Raw genomic sequence first — 20,758 nt, forward strand, 5'->3', positions numbered from 1 at the left:
CAAAGGAACTGTAGACACAAAATGATAGGAATTGCTCAATTAAAATCTGTCAATAAAAGTAGCTTTATTTTTCATTTTGGATGCATTGATACAATTAAATGGATGATGGTTGCAAAATGGTCATAGTTTATATTTGACTTTTTTTGTACTTTTCTCAAGTTAGAGAATTAAAATTTTCCATGGCAGATCTGTTGTCCATTAACAACATAACAAAAGTGCTTGAAGATCAGATCTGTTTAGTGGGCCTCAGAGAAAATATTGGCTCTCGAGGCGCTAAAGCTCTAAACAGTGGATGGGAGGGCTTTGGTAGTTTCCCTATGTAAATGTTCTTTTGACGTATATTACTACTAGATAAGGCTTCCAAACACATTAGTCAACAACTATCTTTCCCAACTTCTCCGCATGAACACTCGGTATGAAGAGGTGGGTCGCTCCGCCAGTGGCTTATCTAGCTTCAGAACAATAAGTTTGTGCTCTTGATCGCAAACTGCCTGATCCTTTTCTCCCCCAATATTATCCCTCACCGAAGGGTTAGAAGGCCATTCACATCTGCCAAACACTGTGGGTTCAGCCGACTTTAATCCACCAGTCCTCTGTAAAAATAAATGAAAGCTTGTGCATCCAGCTGTAGTAAACATGAAAGTGAGTTGGTATCGCCTTCTCCATCCACACCACATACATTTAAGCTTTATTTTTTTGTGTGCTGCAAAATTCTAAAAATAATGTATCGTGAAACGTTAACTTTTCTGTGTTTTTGTGTTTTACAGCAAAGCTTAGAAAGCAACCTCACCAGTCTCATCAAAAGGAACACAGAGATGGAAATGCTCTTAGCCAAGCTTATCCAGACATGCCAGCATGTGGAGGTGAGTGCACAGATCAACTCATACTCCTGTCATTATAGCCATAGCAATAAGAAATACACCCAACTGGGGATTATTATTACAACTTTCTTTTTGAAGAATGGTTTAGATCTTGGCATGGCAGAGGATTTTGCTTGTTGGTTCATGAAGTTTTATTACTTGTATTGTTGGAAGTTGCCCCTGTACCGTGATGCACGAGGATCCGGCCGCGCAGTGACTTTGCTTGTGCAACATTGAGTGTCAGATAGATTTTGCAAATAATAAATGTGTGCAACTTGTCGACAACTTTTGCACAAATATTTTAGATTTAAGGTGAGATTATAAAAAAAAAACCTGCCAAGTCACAGTCCGGTCACAAGCAATTCGCGATGACATGCAACTTACATTGAAGTCTACAATGGCAAAAATACATGCAGCCAACAACCAAAAATGCAGTAATTTAGGATTTTTGGCAGCTGCCTCCTCGCTGTTTCTTGGTGACCACACTGACAATCAATAGATACAATGTTACATTGCAATCATACAACCAATGTTACTGTAAAGCCCCTGCCTTGGAATAGAAACGGAGTCTGATTTTGATTCCATGATTCCAAAACAGTGTTATTCTTGCCCTTGTTTTTATCTTTCATTCATTCATAGCTGCAGTACCAGGCACGGTCCACGGACAAGAGTGGCGCCGTTTATGGTCTGAGTAACAAACCCTTTTTGTTTTAGATTATCTTGCTACCTCTTTAGACCTGGGCTACACAGAGACTTTTTGCTGTGTAGCTGATTGATTTTAGCTATTGAGCTATAGCCTAAAGGAATACAAGAAGTTTCTCTTGCCTAGATCTCAAACTCTGGCCCGTGGGCAATATCTAGCACGCAGTGTTATTATACTTGGCCCACAAGAAAAAGTACCTTACATCTACTAGAGCTGGTGCGTAGACAGAGCATGTACCACTAATACTACAAATCCCGCGTTTCCGGTCCTGCACACTCCAAGACTATTTACAACACTCCCTGTAGTAACGCGCTCCCCAGCTATGACGCACCTCCTGACCGGCATTAACCTGACCCAGAAGTTCCCTCCTCTTCTTCCCACATCAGTGCACACTCCCCTTGTGCTCTCCCACACATCTCAGCGACCATAGCGCCTACTACCCTCTATCTCCTCCACAAGCTGGGCACAGGTATGCTATTACTCCGGTCCGCTTATGCCATTTATTTTATTTCTCTATTCGGTCATGTATTCTCTATTTTGTTTTTTTGCATTTTGTTACCCTTTCCCTATGTATTGAGATCTTACCCTTTGTGTTCACTCCCTTCCGTCTTGAATCTGCGATTATTGTTTCAGTGCGGTTTATGTACTTCTGATGTTCTCTACGTCCCTATATTTCTTTCTATTTGACCGTCACCACACCCTGCGCATTCACCTGTATACTGCTATCTACCATCCCCACAACCCTAACTTCTCCTGCAGTATTGGGGTTCTCCCTACCCTAAGCAGATTCCCCCAACCCATTTCACACCCCACCCCCTTTTTTTTCTGTGGTGATTAATGTTAGAATTATTATGTTTGGCCCACGACTTTGTCCAAGTTTTTAATTTTGGCCCACTGTGTATTTGAGTTTTACATGCCTGAGTTTAAAGGGAACCTGACAGCTGATTCACAGGAGGCATGAATCAGACACTGGCTCCGCTATTTCAGCCGTGCTTGTCTCACTCTGAAATGCTCCCCGGCATTTTAGCCACACTTTTAAAGGCCAGCCGGGTGCGATGCAACTAGGATGACCAGTCCCAGAGTCTGGATGTCTGGTGGTTTTTCCCCGCCCTGCTCCTGTTGATTGACAGGTCTTTTCCCTTTACGCACACACACAGAGAGACCTGGGAAACATCCATAGCTGCGATAACAAACCCGTTCTCTGAATCCCGATGCCCTTGGTTCAGGTAGCAAGCGATCAGCTATCAGGTTCCCTTTAAGGACCACATTTTCTGCAGTCTTTTTCAGGTCTATAGATTCCATCCTGGCATTACATCATATCCCTTAAACACATTTAACTCATGATGTTCAAATGCTTTGGTTCATGTCCACTATTTCCTGCTCATGGTGACTGCACGGATTTTAGAGTGGTTCCAATCTAAGTAACGTCCCAAACATGCTTCTTCCATTTAATACACAATGTATACATATTGCAAGCTGCGGAAATTGGTTCCTCCTTGGGATTACTTTCATCAGCTGTGTTCCTTAATGATTTTTATTCCCTACGTTTAGACTTTACGATGATTGAGGAACACTTGACTTCTTGTACATCTGCTTTTACTTTCCTGACAAACTATCTCAGAAATATAATTGAAACATCAAAATTTGAGAACATCCCATTTTCTCTGCAGCAAAGTGTTTAGAGAACGGGGTACTTTGAAGTGGTTCTGTCTGCCACCTACCCCCCTTTCTTTATGCATCTTTAGAAATAGTTCCTGATGCTATCTGATGAGAAGCTTGACAGAACCTGATCAAAGTAGAGACACCGAGCTCTCGTATTATCTGACATGTGGAATTGTCAGCATTTTAACAGGGAAACAGTATTCGATCCCAACGAGGGGGTTGTCACTATTGCACAACTCAATGCATTGCTTAGCGTAGCTGCATGGCTCAAAATGGATTTACGATGCCGGTGTTGGCAGGATGTATAAACTACAGCTTGTCATAAAGTCATCACTCTGACGCTACAGCCCGTCTCCTTGCATCTTATCTCAGGTATTCCATGTGTCTGAACACAGGAGTCCATAGCAAAGTCTGCTTTTATTTTCTTTCATCTGTCATATATTAAATGCATTGTGCTGTAAAGCTGATTGTTGCTTTTGACAGCCATTCATAGCGGAAACTTCAAAGAGAAAGGAGGCGTTCACTTCTAAAGAGCAGCAATGCTGTAACTTTCAGTATACATTACATATGTGGAAATCTTCAAACTCCAGACACAGATTAGGGAACCCCATTTGCTTTCAGGCTGCATACCTTTTTTTTTTTTTGTAAAGATCAAAACATGAAAGGGTCTACTCCATTCTATCCGGTCGCGTGTTTTGATGCTTTTTATTGCTTTATTGTATACAAAGAGCATCGTGTTAATAGTTACCAGGCATGGCGAGGCGAAATGACAGCCTCCGAATGGGTGACTCTTCTACTGGTATGGGGTATGCATGGATGAGAAGATATAGGGGTCCAAGAGCCGCAACTCATAATGAGGAGTAGGGCTGGTGGTGCCATGAGTAGGGAACATGGGAGGGCTACAGGTGCTATTTATTGGGTAGAATAGCACAAAATGAAATGCTAAACAGCAATGGAAGCCTTATTAAGCAACAGCCAGTGTAAACAGAGCCTTAGAGGCAACCTGTCACTAGGTTTACCCTTTATAAATCATGTCCACTACCTTTTAGCTCTCTTTAATACTGTTCCTGCAGCCACTTGGTATGAGTTTAGCTGTCACCCATATCACTGTCACTCGCATAGTAAGTAATCAGGGCTGAGCAGTCCTAAGGAGATCTCCATCATCATCATCATGCTCAGCACCTCCTCTGCACCCGCTATTGTCGCCTCTTCAACCTTGATTGACGTGGATGAAGTGGACTCATATTAAGGGCTTACAGGAAAGCTATTAAACAGGGCTAAAAGGTGGTAGACATGGTTTATATAGGGTTCCCTTATACGGGTTTTGTCTCTTTAAACAAGAGCTATCATCTATCCACAGAAAAGATTATACATGTATGAATGTTGGGTGTCTGGCAGCTGATAAACTCGTCAATTCAGAGAACAGTGATCATGCACGCTCCCTACTGCTCCATTCACACAAAGGACTTTTAGACCCTCATTCTCATGACAGATAGTGGCAGAAGCCTGACTTCCAGCAATGATCTATTTATTCCCTGCCCAGTTGATAGGTCATGTATATTGTTTATGGGACAATCGCAGAAGCCCATTAAGGTGCCCACACATGTATCTCCTCTGACTGCATTATAGCTGAGCTTTCATGTGTTTTCAGTGGGGCAGAGGAGCAAGCTGCTGCCAGACACTACCGGTGGCGGTCTATCTCCTGTCAGAACTCAGGGATTGGGTGTTTAAATTCAACCTGCCCCATCGTCCCTCAACATCATCTGTCGGAGATGAGTCAGGAAGCCGCCATACACCTCAGATGGTCTGAGTTTGATGTTTATGAGGGTCTTTAGACTAGTGGTCTCTGTGAAAAATAACACTCAAATTTGAAGGAAACAAAGGTTACAGTTGAGGAACTATTAAAATGAATAGGGTGCAGATGTGCAGTACCCAGACTTGGCCACTATTGTTTCGACAGAGCTGCTATGTTTCGCTACCATCCAACAGCTGATGGCTGGGTGTGTCGCACCACCACTGATCACATATTGATGGCCTATCTCGAGGATAGGCTATAAATAAAAAAGTAGTGGCCAACACCTTTACTAATTCTGTAGTGTATTATCAAAATGGACTGTTTACCTTAAATATGGTAATTTTAAAGCTTTCCGGTCACATCATTTTATAAAAAAAGTAGAATAGTAAATAATAGTAATATTGACCTTATAGATTCTCCTCTAACCCTGGCTCTCTATCCATCTTTGTTCTTTCTGCTCTGCAGTCGCAACTTCCTCTTTCCATCTATACCAGCTTCCACTTTTTTGGGAGGGCTTTCTGCGTGATTTTGGACCGTGTCTGTGAGAATTTGTGCCTATTCATGTAGAGGAGCATTTGTGATGTTAGATAATGATGTTAGGTGAGAGGGCCTGGATCACAGTCTTCGCTTTAGATCATCCCAAAAGTGTCAGAGTGGTTGAGGTTAGGGCTCAATGCGGACCACGCATTCTTCTACACCAAACTTACACTTGTCCAACTATGTCTTTGTGGACCTCAATTGAAGCAATGGGGCATAGTCATGCTGGAACAGAAGAAGGTCTTCCCAAACTGTTCCTTCAAAGTTGGAAGCATACATTTATCCATAATTTCTTTGGTATAGTGAAGTGTTAAAAGTTCTCTTCACTAGAACGAAGAGACCTAGGCCAATCCTTGAAAAGCAACCCCATAATATTCCCACCCATAATATTCCATTTGGCACAATGTAGTCAGGCAGGTAACATTTTCCTGGCATTCGCCAAACTAGGATTGTATATCAAATTTTTAGATATAGAAGCGTGACACATCCATTGTTCCAAAGTCCAGAGGCGGGTTTCTTTACACCACTTCCATCTGATGCTTAGCATTGTGCTTTGTGATGTAAGGCTTACATGCTGCTGCAGCAGTGCCGTGTAGTTTCCGATGCACAATTTTTGTGCTGATAGTAATGCCAGAGTAGTTATTGAGTCAGCAGAATGTTGGCTACTTTAATGTAGTGTGAGCCTGAATACTTGGCGATTCCGATCTGTAATATTCCACCAACTATTGCTTTGTCGCTGGGTTGCTGCGAATCCTAAATGCTTTCAGTTTTGATTAATACCACTCATAGTTGATTGATAGAGACTTTAAATTGTGAGCACTAATGGGGACAATGATGATGATATCTGTAAAGCGCTGTGGAATTATGGAATTATTGGTGGTATATAAGCAAGAAAAATAAATAAATAGAATAAATTATGGAATATTTAGGACAAAAGAAATTTCACTGAATGGCTTGTTACAATGGTGGCATTCTGTGACAGTGCCACAATCTACTGTTATTCAATGAGCTCTTTACAACAACTCACTTTTTCACAATATTTTGTAAAGGCAGATGGCATGGCTTGGGGCTGGATTTTATACACCTGTGGCTATGGGACCGAATGAAAACACTAAATTGAATGATTGAGGTTTGTCCTAATACTTGTGTTTGATACAATGTGTGTACATGTGACAATTTAATAGTACTCTAATGCTTTCATTATTTTTATCAGCTTTTATTAACGTTTTGTTGCCAGCGTTAACAGAGGTCTCACAAGTAGCATAGCGTCCATCACGTGGATGGATAAATGTGTGGCCCTGATTAGACCTTGTGTGGCAGGAATTTTTGTTCTCAAGAGACAAGTTGGGGAGCTGCCAGTAATGCATGAGAAATATGTTTTTACGGCCCATTATAGAGCACTCAAATTATGGTTTTGTTTGTCCTTTTGGCATATTTCCTAGAATTAAGGCTCCAGAGCCACCAGCACTTTGGACCTAACATGACTCCCTGCCGTACCACCCAGATCTCTTATTGAGTAGTTCCTTTGCGTTTTTTGTTACAGGTCAATGTATAAAACTAACTATATACTGCATGGTTTGTCTTTATTAGCTTTTCAGAATTAAACCTAACAGTCTATGAAAAATAAATATACCACAAATTGGAACGGGCTTTGGAATAAAATATGCAATTATTGGCTGCGTCTGCTTCTTAGGGTATCGTCTATTCTTAACTGTACAGCTACTTCACGCTTTCTTTCCCGTGTTTGAGTATTCCATGTCTAGTAAGGTGACCTGCATCGTAAATGTGCATAAACACCTCTTGACCTTGTATGTAATTGTCCTCTTCTGGTAATGTTCACTTGCCAAAATGGATTAAATTTGATCAAACATGCCTCGAAGTCATCTCATTCACATGAATACTGTATGACGATTGAGTTTCACCAGAGCAATGAATTGAATTATGTTCTAGTGCAACCTGCAGACCTGTTCAGACAAAGAGGAATCTGTTCTGGATGATGTCTTATTAATGAGTTGTACGGAGATAAAATCATTCATTTTTCTTCAACCAACTTGTTATATTTATCAACATGAAGTTTATGAACATTTTGAGTAACAGAATTTTAGAATAAATGCTACTTGGGCCACTTAATAACTCTCCTATAGTCAAACTGGTTACAAAATTACTAAAGTAGAGGCGACTTCTTGTATAAGGTCCACCAAAGATGAACAATGATTTTTGACGCAACACTTCAACCACTGGTGGTACCCATATTGCTAAGGTGGCAGGTTTAGCCTCAAGCAGTGGTTGATCAAGCAGAAGCAATGATCTAGAACTGCACTGCTGCTTTAGGTCTTGTAAGCTTATTCTAGCTACTTTTGAGGTTCTTTTCCAATTGCAGTTTTAATTTTGTGAATCTCAATTAGGTTCCATACATGCTGGCACCAATGTCCGACATACCCTATTGACTAAATGAAGATATGCAGAGTTTTTGTCATGGTGTCCAATATTTTAATAGAACAAAAACCACACCAAGACAACATTAATGACGTAGTTTCATAGTGAAGAGTCAACCCAGGTGTGAACATAGACCAATAAGTACATAGGCTTTTCTAGGACTTGTCCACTATGTTCTAGTTTGCATGAAAACATCTTGGCATAACCAAATCCTAAAAGGGAATGTGGGAGATTTCCGACTATGTCTCAAAGAGTAAAAAAAAAAAGCGGTCTATGTTATTCTTAGCTTTTAATGCTCAGCGTAGCTTTTAATTAGGATTCTGTTTTTAGAAAAGCAAAACCCAAACTGAAATTAAGGCAGCGAAGGTGATTTTTATTCTAGACAGTTTTCTTAATGGGATTTTCCACTAAAAGTCAACACTTTATTAATGGTCCTAAGATGCTGCATAAAAAAAAAACATGCCTCCCAGACCAGCACAACTCCTCCGCTCTGTGTCCTTCGCTGATCTCGAAACATTATTTTGTGTGAACTCTGCAGCAAGCCAGCAGCCGCTGATCAGCTGCAGCGGTCACAACCCTTCAGAGCAGAGGAACGTTGTTTTTTCTGCTCTGATGGAATTGTGAAGGTTCCAGCCGATCAGTGGCCAAGTAACATTATGTCATGACACCACCGTGGGGGCTTAAGACTTAAAGCGAAGGAGCACCGCTAGTCTGGGAGGGAAGTATGCATATTTTTTCTTCATTTATGCTGCAGTTTGGGGCCATTATTAAGGGGTTGTCCCATTTTGGATAATTCCTATAAATCTGCCCCATGAACCTTGCTAAGCACAAGTAATCTCATAGTAATTATCTTTGTCAATCTAGCTCCAGATGCCCCATAGCATTCTCTCCTGAGAGCCGGAATTTATACAACAGTTTTAAAAATTTTAGTACTCTTCATTTCCGGTTATAAATATAATCCAAAAATGACTTTAAATATCAGGTATTGACAGACCATGAACATTAAGGCATTTTTGGCTGGTAGTATTCCATTATATAAGTGGTTGTTTCTAATTCAGCTCTCTGTTATGCAGTTGCTATCTGCTCCTAATACATTGTTATTATCAAGTCGCAATAGTTTAAGATTGCCCTTTGATGTTTGGGAATGGAGCGTAAAATAACTCGGGCTCAGTTTTATGTTACAGAACTAAACATGCGCGGTTGTCCTGATGTGAGGCAACCCCAAGGACATCGTCCGTTCTGTAGCAATTACCTGGAATCCTGCTGCACAGTTAGAATGCTTTGATAAGCAATGAGAGGAAATTGGGATACATTTCCAGACTGATCTCCACTATTGTTGACCTGGATGCAGTTAGTCCCAAGTTTTTCATTTTTTTTTCTTCTTTGAATCTTAAGGTGAAGTTTTTACTTGATCTTTACATATCTGTACAGTCTTCACTGGATTCTACTGAAAAATATTACTATTTGTAAAACTGGAATAGTAACGACGCTCCAGGATGTGCATGCTATTACAAATGTTTCATTATAGTATGAAAAATTGTGATTGTTAAAGGACAGTTACCTATAACCCCTTTTTAATGTCTCCAATGTCCATTCTAAAAATAAAAAAAAGTGCATACTTTTTTCCCGGACTGGTGCCCCTCCTCTGCTCGGAGTCCGGTATCCCCAAGTGATTTTATAAGTTGAATAGTGATGTCCACCCTGACCAAACTAGTACTAATCAAACGGGTAGGTGGCACACCCAGTGAAATAGAGTTAGCTTGAGACAAGTGCTAGTTCCTCTGGAGCTGACCACTGAGATCCTGTAGACCAATGTTAGGCCATGGCCCCACTATCAGTGTTTGGTCAGTATTCGGTCAGTATTTTTTCTCAGGAGTGGGAGCCAAAACCAGGTGAGGAACAATCAGAGAAAAGGTATAATAGAAACAAGTCACCAATTCTGCATTTATCACCCACTCCTGGTTTTGGCTCCCACTCCTGAGAAAAAATACTGACTGAATACTGATAGTGGAGCCGTGGCCTAAGAAGGAGAGAAGGAGCTGCACACCTAAAGGCAGATGGAGATGCTTCATATAGGATTTATTCCTCAGTATTTCATATCCACTGGATACACCGCGGTAAGTACAGTATTATGGGTTCAGGCCTTGATACAGCTTGGTTGTCCCTGTTTGGGGGGAATCCCACCCCACTGTCTGGACCCCTTTAACCTATATGCATTGAACATAGCCTATTTGTCTGATGAAGGGTCTTCACCCTAAACCTTACATAATACTGTACTTACCGTGGTGTAACCGGTTAATGGATATGAAATACAGTTCCTTCACTCTCTCCACTCTGACCAAACTGTGAAGACTGCAGTCAATCACTGGCCACTGATAGGTTGCAGCGCTTACACTACATAAACCGTGTCACATGATCACAGGTCCGGGAAGTATGTTTTTTTTTTTTTTTTTTTTTTTAAGATCCACATTGTGTACATTCAAATGGAGTTGTGCAGTAATGGATAAAGTGTTTTACCTCTCGTATATGTTTCCTCTGTTTTATTCATCTGTCATTTCACATTTTGTAGACTGGACTGTATATATATATTTGCCCCTTATTAGCTTTTGCCCAGAATTATGACACACATTGACCTTGGCTTATAGGCTATTGTTAAACTGCCAAAATATTATTATGCCCCATTAAAACAGCTGCCAGGGCTCTAACAGGCAAAAACGACCTTCTAGATGGCCCCGATACAAATAATAGATGAAGTAGACAGGCTGGCATCATCTGCGTATGGTGGTGGTATAACAGCTGGTGGCCGGGTGATGGCATTGGCAGCAATGACCGACTTAAACTGCCATATAAATGATTCCTAATATGGAAATAGACCATACAGAGGTAACATTGTGTAGAGACCCCTAGTGCTGCCAGAACAGCTCTGACTCATTGAAGCTTGAGCTCCATAAGGCCTCTGAAGGTGTCCTTGCAACAAACACTGTGCACTTCCTGTGCTCAGATAAAGTCTTCCCCCTGGAACCAACTCTCCTCACTCTGTGTCCCCTGCTACAAGGTACAAATCGTAACGGGGCAGGGGGTAGAAGGCGTATCGCTGTAGTGCTGGTTGGACAAAAATATGAGCTTCTACTGCTACCACAGTAAAGAGACTGTCGGGGTAAAAGAGAATATATATTTTTTGTAACTTTTATACTTTTGTAACTTTTATACGCTTTTTTGCTAATGTACTAACCACCATTTTGTGTCTTATAACAATAAGCTTTCCTTGCTACATATTACTCAAATCGAAACTTAAACTAAGACAGTTCCAGTGTTGCCAAGACTTATTTCAGAGAAACGAAACAAGATTATAAGCTGACGGCTGCAATATCTGCCCAGAGACTGAGATAAGGAGATGTGGACCAATCAGGAGTGGCCAGACACTGGACTTTCATGGCTTACCCCGCTCCGGACAACCTCTTTCCCCTCCCATTATGTAGTGTATTTAGGTTTGTGTATGTAGGAATAAACACAGAACATTGCTGAGAACGTTGTCTGTAGTAGTCTTTTGAGCGTGCTCTGAGTTTGAACCAGCTTGTTGTCTGACTCATTCTTTGAATGGTTGACCCATGCTCATAGTTTGAATTTGGAGTGACTGGAGGACGAGTGGAATGTCATCACGACCCCCACAAATGGCGCCCAACGTGGGGCGTGGCTAGCGGTACGCCACCCTCCCGGACCCATATTGCTGATTTCCCTGGTGGTGACCGCGGTGGCTGAATTTGAGGCCTGATCAACCTCCATCGAACACGGTAAGTTGAGATGTATTTTATATGTCTCACTTGCCTGTGTGTCAGCCGCAGCGGTTCCTGTTGGGTTGTCAGGTTGGATCTGGGTGGGTGATCGGTCGAGTGGTGAGACCTTAGGCGTCCCGCACCACGTCCTGAACCAGCAAGTGTTAAAACGAGTGACGTTGCATGCCTGCGCGTGCTCGTGTGAACACCATCTCCTCCTCCTCCGGTCACTGAACTCTCTTTAGATAGCTGCCTCCCGTAACTGATAGTCGAGGTTTCAAAGCATTCCTGAATTGTAGTGTAAGGGAGAAAGGATCTGTGACGAATTGAGAAGTGCTCTTCGTCTACCACAGAGACTGCTGTAAAGTCAAAGTTAGGAAAGGAGATAGAGAGTACACCTCAATCTATCTCATCAGTGTATTGAGGTGTACTCTACACTGACGGGTGGTGCCGTAGTAGGAAAGAAGACGGATTGAGGGGTACTCTTCGTCTTATACAGAGAAACCTCATAAGGAGGGGTTCTGCTGTCAGTCAGGGTGCCGTGGTGAGTCGTACTGTAAAGTCGCCATTCAAGGTTAGGGAAGGGATAGATTGAGGTGTACTCTCTGTCTTATCAGTGTATTGAGGAGTACTCTACACTGACGAGTGGCGACCTGTAGACTGCACCAGTGACCTGAATCGCGACAGATCATTGCATTCTATAAGAAAATGTTGCGTATATTCAAATTTGAAAGATCTCGTAAGTTGCGGAATGCTGCTGTAGGAGTTAAGCCAATTAGTGGAGTTACGGGAAGGCAAGAAGGCAAGAAGAATGTTAGGAATTTGTATAACATGATAAGCTTATCCAGTACAGGCAGGCTTTAACTTTCAGTGTAGAAAGAATGTGTTACACAGAAATTGGGAAAGCTAGGTGAGGACTCCTGCACCAGGCTCAGACACATCTTAGAGTAGATGGTGCAGGGGGGGAACAGAGAATGCCGAGCCTTTGTTCGGATACATAAAAGCTGCAGAATGTGATTTGTTATGTGACCCTAAATTGGCCGTAACCCCGTTGATGCCTGTCACTACACCGAGCCCTCAGCCACCGCCCTATAATGGTGCCAACAACAAATCACCGGAGGGGTGGACGTGTCGGGTGTGTGGAGAGCAAAACCCACCTTGGGCGGAGTTCTGCTGTGTCTGTGGGGCGGGCCGCCCATGGCACGATGCCCAGCCTGCCTCCAAGAACACTCCCACTCCACCTCCTCCCTCCAACGACCATCTTACTACACCTTTTCCTGCCTCCAAGAACAATCCCACTTCCACTCTAACTCCTCCCTCCCACGGCCATCTTGCTACACCTCTTGTTGTGGGAGGCCCGGAAAGCCCCAATCCGGCCTATATCCACTACTAGATCCATCCGGTGCATATTACCAGCCACCAGCACAGGTGGAAAAGCCCGCAGTCCCAGAGCACCCATCTGAAACTAATGTGACACCCTCTGCTCCAGTCCACGATGCTGAGACGCTTTCCCTGTTTCCTATGGGAGTCACCCACAACCCTGGGGATATCCTCCTCAACTCCCCAGAATTTCAGGCCAGACTGCTCTCCCTCCGCCAACATACTGTTACTCAAGACGATACGAAGCCAGATGAGGGATGGGCTCAAGATACTCCAGCCCCCCCCCCCTCCTTTACCCCATACGTCTCCTATGGCATCCTTCACCCCACATCCATTACCCGTACTCCGGCCCTTGCTCCAAGCAACTGCTGAAAGAACCCCACCCCCCAGCCCCTCAGAAGTCTGGGACCCCTGCCGCTCCCGGAATCTAGTAGACCTATCAGGACGCCCTGTCACTCTGTCAATAGGCTATGGTGACATCCTTACACATCGGGTGGGGGCCATAGTCAACCCTGCAAACACCTGTATGAGCCATGTTGGAGGATTGGCTCGCAAAATTTCCCTTACTGCTGGTTCTACTCTGGCTGCAGAATGCCAGGCTCACTTAGCCGAAAACGGAGAGCTTTCAAAAGGCCATGGATTCCACAAAAGCAGGACCCCTTAGTACGTATGAATCCGGCCTAGAATACATGAAACAGTTAAAAGCCTGGGCTCAGAATCGCTTGTCAGATCAAGCTGGATCTGTACAAGATGTTCAACAAGACCCTGATGAATCTGTGGAAAGATATGCTGCAAGACTCAGCATGCATTTTGAGGATCTCGGATACAGTCCTCACGTCAAGACGCAGGCCGTCCTGTTGGTTCAGGCCCTAGTAGATGGCCTACAAGATGCTCTCAGAGATGAAGTCCTGAGAGTACGGCCCGAGATTCGTTCTTCTTCCTTCAACGACGCGGTGGACATCGTTAAAGCTTTCCAAAAATCAATGCTAAAAATGGAAAAGGATACTAAGCCAAAGAAGAAAACCGCTCCTGCCATGGTATATCAAGCTTAAGAAAGCTACCCACCCCCTGGCAACCAACATGGAATCAAGTGGGTAATGGTTAAAGGCACTCCCACATATAGAAAACAAGACAGAAGAGATGACAAGGGACCATCTAGAAACAGAAGACAATCTCGTGATTCTGAAGGACGCATGCTGTGTTGGGAGTGTGGTAACCCTAATCACATTCTCAGAGACTGTCCAACCCGCAGACAGTACCATGACCGCTCATTTCATGACGGTCCACACAACCATGGACCTTCCCGTGAACCATCTCATCCACGCCAATGACGGCTCGGTCAACCAGTGTCCACTTTCCCGGCTACGCATCTCACGGCTGCCTGTGGGACTGTCACTTTACAGGTGGACCATCAACCACTGGAGTTCCTGGTGGACACTGGGGCGGCCACATCTGTCATTTCCTCTGCACAGCTCCCTCCTTCTGTATCCCTATCACCGGATACCCTCACCTGTGTTGGGGTGGAAGGCCAACATACTTCCTCTCCACTCACAGTCCCTGTGTCTGCAGGACCGTTCACCGGAGTACTCACAAGATTCTTGGTCTCTGAAACTTGCCCTGTCAACCTGTTGGGAGCCGATCTCTTAGAGCGGATGAAGGCAACAATTACCTTCGGAAACCATGGTATGGAGCTTCTTTTGAGGGACCCTCATTCCGAACAAGGGACTGAAGACCGCTGTGTTCTTAAAGCCTTCCCTCTCATGATGATGACCATACAACCTCACACTCTTCTTGATATCTCACAGTTCCCTCACTCTCTGTGGTCCAGTGGGCCAGAGGACGTCGGCCTCCTGCAGGTTCCCCTGGTCCGAGTACACCTCAAGCCTGGACATAGGTACCCACGGTTGCCACAATACCCCCTCAAGGCTGCACAAGAACAAAGCTTGAGTACCCAAGTCGTTTCCCTCCTGGAATCAGGAGTCCTTGTCAGATGTGTATCTCCATGCAATACACCCCTCTTTCCTGTAAAAAAGAAAACCGCTCCGGGAGAGCCTCCAGGATACCGGTTGGTTCAGGATCTCAGAGCCGTCAATGCAGCTACCATTTTAGAAACTCCAGTGGTACCCAACCCAAACACCCTTTTGTCTCAGGTGCCTCCAACGGCCACCTTGTTTACGGTGTTAGATCTGGCCAACGCCTTCTTCAGTATACCCTTACACGAAGATTCGTGGTTTCTTTTTGCCTTCAGCTTTCAAGGAGCACAGTTTACATGGACCAGGACTCCACAAGGAGCCCAGAACTCTCCTAACCAATTCACTCATTCTATGAAGTCTATTCTGGAGCCATGGGTTCAAGAGAACCCTCAGGTCACCCTTCTACAGTATGTGGATGATCTTTTACTCTGTGGCACTGAAGAAAAATTGCCAGAGATGTCAGCATCCCTTCTCTGGTTTCTTCACTCAGCTAACTGTAAAGTCTCGAAAGGCAAAGTCCAATGGTGTCTGCCCAAGGTCATTTTCCTCGGACATTGTATTTCACAAGGTGCTAGACATCTGACTGAAGAAAGAAAACAAGCCATCATGGATATCACTTTCCCAACCACCTATTCCGCTATGCAGACTTTCCTTGGCCTTATCACTTACTGCAGGCAATGGATCCCTGATGCCTCAAAGCTCATGCAACCTCTGTACGACTGTCTCAAGAATGAAGGCTCAGTTTGGCTTCATGCCAAAGATCCACGTGTTTCTCATCAACACAGACTATGTTTTGACCGCCTTAAACAGGCTGTTGTCTCTGCCCCGGCCTTGGGCTTACCAGACTATACTCAGCCATTTCACCTTTTTGTCTCGGAATCGGAAGGTCATGCCTCTGGAGTTCTAGCACAACGTTATGATCATAAGTATCGGCCTTTGGGCTACTACTCAGCCCGCCTGGACCCTGTCGCCCGAACTGCCCCCACGTGCCTTAAGGCGGTCCACGCTGCTCACATTCTCCTTGACAAGTCAGCTGATATCGTCCTTGGACATGATCTAGTTATACAGGCTGGCCATGATCTCTCGGCTGTTCTGCAACAAACATCTCCGAAACATCTCACCAACCAAAGACACCTGCGGCTGCAGTGTTCCCTATTGTTGCCCTCCAATATAACATTTGTCAGATGTCTGACTATCAACCCTGCCACTTTGCTTCCACCTTCTAGGGGGGAAGGTGAAGAGGGTGAAGGTCCATTGGTGGAACCTCATGATTGTATAAAAATTTTGCAGGAAGAGACTTCTGCTCCAGAGAATATGGTGGCACATCCGCTCGCAGACCCTCAAGGGAAGTTCCACACGGGATATGCTGTCACAACAGACCTAACAGTCCTCAAGGCTGAAGCTCTACCACCATACATATCTGCACAAGAAGCTGAACTTGTGGCTCTCACAGAGGCCTGCCACCTGGCAGCAGGAACAAAGGCGAATATATATATATATATATATACCGATTCCAGGTATGGACATGGAATTTGCAATGATTCTGGACTCTTGTGGAAGTCTAGAGGATTCATCACAGCTGCAGGTACACCAGTGAAACATGTCTCATGGATTAAGGCCCTAATGAAGGCCCTGGAACTACCCATTCAGGTTGCTGTTATCAAGGTCAAGGCTCATGGAAGACTAGAATCCAGGGAAGCCAGGGGCAACCACCTAGCTGACCAAGCAGCCAAGACTGCAGCAGTAGAGAATGTGTCATCAAAGTGGCAGGAAAAGGAAGAAGAGATGGGGGAAACCCTGCAAACCGTAGCTGTGGCGCTCACTAGAGCAAGAGCCAAAGAACAGCCGGCGGAAGACCATACAAGTCCAGCGGAGACACGAGTGGAATCCAGGGGGGTCAGGATGCCTAAAGAAAAATTGTGTGAGGAACAAAGGAAGACCCCCACTGAAGAAGTTAAGCAATGGAAAGCGGCAGGAGCCGTGCTGGCAAGTCGCAAAGATACAAAGGTCAACTCGACTCTTTACCAAGTGGATGGGAAGCCTTGCTTGCCTAGACGCATGTACTCAGCTGTGGCAGCATGGGCTCACGGGCCTACACACAGAGGAAAGAATCAAGCTTTGGCATGTATCAAGAAACTGTACTTTGCACCCGGAATCTCTTCCACTGTGACTGCGTACTCAAAATCCTGCTTTGTCTGCGCTACCTGCAACCCAACGTGTACGGCACGGGTCCCTCTTCAACACCTGACTAAACCAGACTACCCTTGGCAGAGAATACAAGTCGACCATATCCAAATGCCTAAAGCAGGAAAATACGAGTACGTTTTGGTAGCCGTGGATATGTTCTCAGCCTGGCCCAAGGCCTACCCGGTTGTCAACATGACTGCTAAAGTCACAGCCAAGAAACTGATCACCGAAATTGCCTGCAGATTTGGAGTTCCCCAAGTCATAGAATCGGACCAAGGACCAGCTTTCACAGCAAATATCTACAAAGAACTCTGGAACACGTTGGGAACAGATTTGGGCCTCCACACTCAAGACCCAGCTCTTGAAAATGATCTAAGATCATCCCCTCCCCTGGCCCGACCTACTCCCCATAGTATTGTATCATATCACACACACTCCTCAGGCCAAACATGGGCTGACTCCCTATAAAAATTTTGTTTGGGACCCCCACCCAAGATAGGAGAGATTAGGCCCCAAGAGTTGTCTGAAACACATGATAGAGTGGTAAAATTTGTGATTGCCTTGTCTAGAGAATTGACTAACACCCGCTCTCCAGTATCTGCTTCTCTCCCAGAATCTACAGGTGATGCAGTACATGATTTCATCCCAGGCGATCTAGTGTATGTGAAGAAGTTTGTCCGGAAAGACTGCCTCCAGCCGCGGTTCGAGGGACCGTACACTGTGCTTCTCACCACCCCGACGGCTCTGAAGCTTGAGGGCAAGAGCACCTGTATTCACGCCTCCCACTGCAAGAGAGACAGAACGAGTCTATAAAAGATGACTACCTTCTTCTATATCCTTTCCATATGCTTACTGTCTGTCCCAGGGTGGACAGCTACCACACAGGGGTAGATATCTCCTTCTTCTCAGGTTGGTTGGAAGGGCTCAAGGGATTCCTCCAACGAGTTTGTCTAGTAATGGGAGGTCTACTAGTATTGGGCCTGGTGGTCCTGTGCTGCATAGTCCCCTTATACAGGAAAGCTATAACCAATGCTGTCCCAACCTCCGGGACCTTTCTGAATCAAGAGAAGATATGGAGAAATACACTCCTTTGAACAAGCCTGACCAGCCCCCCCATGACAAAGTTCAATTGAGAGATTTAGTTTAGGGACAGTTGGGAGAACTCCATGTGTCACCCAGGATAGGGCTCGATTGTCTGGGGGCGTCCCATAAGGGGGCAGCTTCTAAGATGATTGGGTGAAGAAATCCACCTCCCCTCTCCCCACACATGGACAGTCTCAAAGGCCCCGAAGCAAGGGAAAGCTTAGTGTTTAGGGGGGAATGTCGGGGTAAAAGAGAATATATATTTTTTGTAACTTTTATACTTTTGTAACTTTTATACGCTTTTTTGCTAATGTACTAACCACCATTTTGTGTCTTATAACAATAAGCTTTCCTTGCTACATATTACTCAAATCGAAACTTAAACTAAGACAGTTCCAGTGTTGCCAAGACTTATTTCAGAGAAACGAAACAAGATTATAAGCTGACGGCTGCAATATCTGCCCAGAGACTGAGATAAGGAGATGTGGACCAATCAGGAGTGGCCAGACACTGGACTTTCATGGCTTACCCCGCTCCGGACAACCTCTTTCCCCTCCCATTATGTAGTGTATTTAGGTTTGTGTATGTAGGAATAAACACAGAACATTGCTGAGAACGTTGTCTGTAGTAGTCTTTTGAGCGTGCTCTGAGTTTGAACCAGCTTGTTGTCTGACTCATTCTTTGAATGGTTGACCCATGCTCATAGTTTGAATTTGGAGTGACTGGAGGACGAGTGGAATGTCATCACGACCCCCACAAGACCATGCAAATAGTGAATATGAGGAGTGAAGGAAACGTCTCAGTCAAACATGGCACCAAAATGTCCGTGGTATAACTTGAAGCTTGTGGGCCTCAATGCAAAATCTCCAACAGGGCCCCCAACAGGTCATTAATAATATTGGTCTTCTACAGGACTCGGGAGTGACTGTAACCTATGTATCTATTATAGTTCAGCCCCTGCGAAGAGTTATGGTTGCACCACACACTGTAAATGGCAACCTCAGGTTTATGTAGGTTCGTAGACGAAGGACACCAAGACATTTATTTTTTGAAAGATCTAGTTTCAGTAAAGGTATGTCCACACGTTGCGTTTTGGAGCATTTTTTTCGGCACCAAAAACTAGAGTGTTGGTAGGAAAAACTCTGTGCGGTATAGCTTTGTTTTTACGTGCAGTTTTGCAGCCTTTTTATTTGAGTTTTTTCCCCACTTATTAAAAGGGGTGAAGAACGCTGAAATAATTGACATGCTGCAGATTTCCGAAAGCACCCAGAGGCTCAAACAATGTAATTAACAAAAATTCAGGATGTGAAGGAGATTTTTGAAATCTTATTCACTTAGCTGGTACTGTAAAATGCAGTATTTTGGACGCAGAAAAAGCATAAAAAAATGGTGCAAAATCGCTTGGTGTGAACATACCCTTAGGAGAGCACATGATTAAAGACACAGACAATCATTATGTTGTAGGGGATTTCAAAACATCTGGATACTGCACAATAATCCTACACTATACAGTACGTATTCAGCAGAAGAATGTGTAAATCTAATCAGGGTTTTCCTCTGTATAGTAGAAAAGCCGCTTCTATTATGGCTTGTAAACTGTCGGTATCTCAAGGTTTACTACTTCTGTGTTGAGAAATGAGACTTGTGCCGTAATTAATCTCGAGTATGACACTACTATACACAGGATTCTTATATGCATGTCTGTGTGAAGAGAAGTGTATGTATGAGACATTCCAATTCACTTACCCCCACCTTCCCTTTCCTGCCAAATTTCCCAAAGCAGCAATTGTCAGACTCCGTACTGACTGATGTGTTCACTGTGTAGAAAAGTGCAGGTGCTTTACTACAGGTCGATTACGCTGGGAACCAGGAAGCCAGTTATTGTCCCCCAGGACAATGGAGGGAACGCATCAAAGCTGCTTTTCCAGTGCTCTTTATCCATGTTATAAAATGATTTTATGTCCTGATTTAATAAAATACAACTTCAGCCATTAGGTCATATATACTAGTAATGGTCTAAAAAAAATGATGTGCCACATACATGTCAGATGTGTATACACATGGCACGGGCTATGTTGTATGCCGTCTCTAGGGCCGTAATATTGTAACGTTAGTGGTTTCATCAATGATGGGTCATTCCTAATTTGCCTATACTAAGGAGGAGGATGAAGTCACACTGTGTAATAATGATACGTGAGCCCCTCTGTAATTCAGTCCTTCATGTGAGATTTTGCTCTGTGACCATGCGTTCGATGACTCTTCCTAATCCTCAGGCCTACTTTGGCATTTCCTTTAATCCTTTCCTGGCCGCTATTTTGAGAATGTTTTGGAAGGAAGGGAGTAATATTGCAGCTGTGAAATACACTATG

The 20,758-nt window shown here is 44.1% G+C and overlaps 1 protein-coding gene across 6 annotated transcripts in view; it reads left to right on the forward strand.

Moving 5' to 3' along the window:
- MID1 (midline 1) overlaps window positions 1-20,758 on the forward strand; it is a 603,051-nt gene that overhangs the window by 500,769 nt on the left and 81,524 nt on the right. For all 6 annotated transcript variants that reach the window (XM_073667309.1, XM_073667310.1, XM_073667311.1 and 3 more), the window contains one exon: window positions 768-863. In XM_073667309.1, the coding sequence (XP_073523410.1) occupies window positions 768-863 (96 nt within the window). The remainder of the gene's footprint in view (window positions 1-767; window positions 864-20,758) is intronic.

The sequence above is a fragment of the Phyllobates terribilis genome, unplaced genomic scaffold, assembly GCF_046119375.1.
Source record: "Phyllobates terribilis strain yellow unplaced genomic scaffold, ASM4611937v1 Scaffold_2__4_contigs__length_985480577, whole genome shotgun sequence".
NCBI classification, from domain to species: domain Eukaryota; kingdom Metazoa; phylum Chordata; class Amphibia; order Anura; family Dendrobatidae; genus Phyllobates; species Phyllobates terribilis.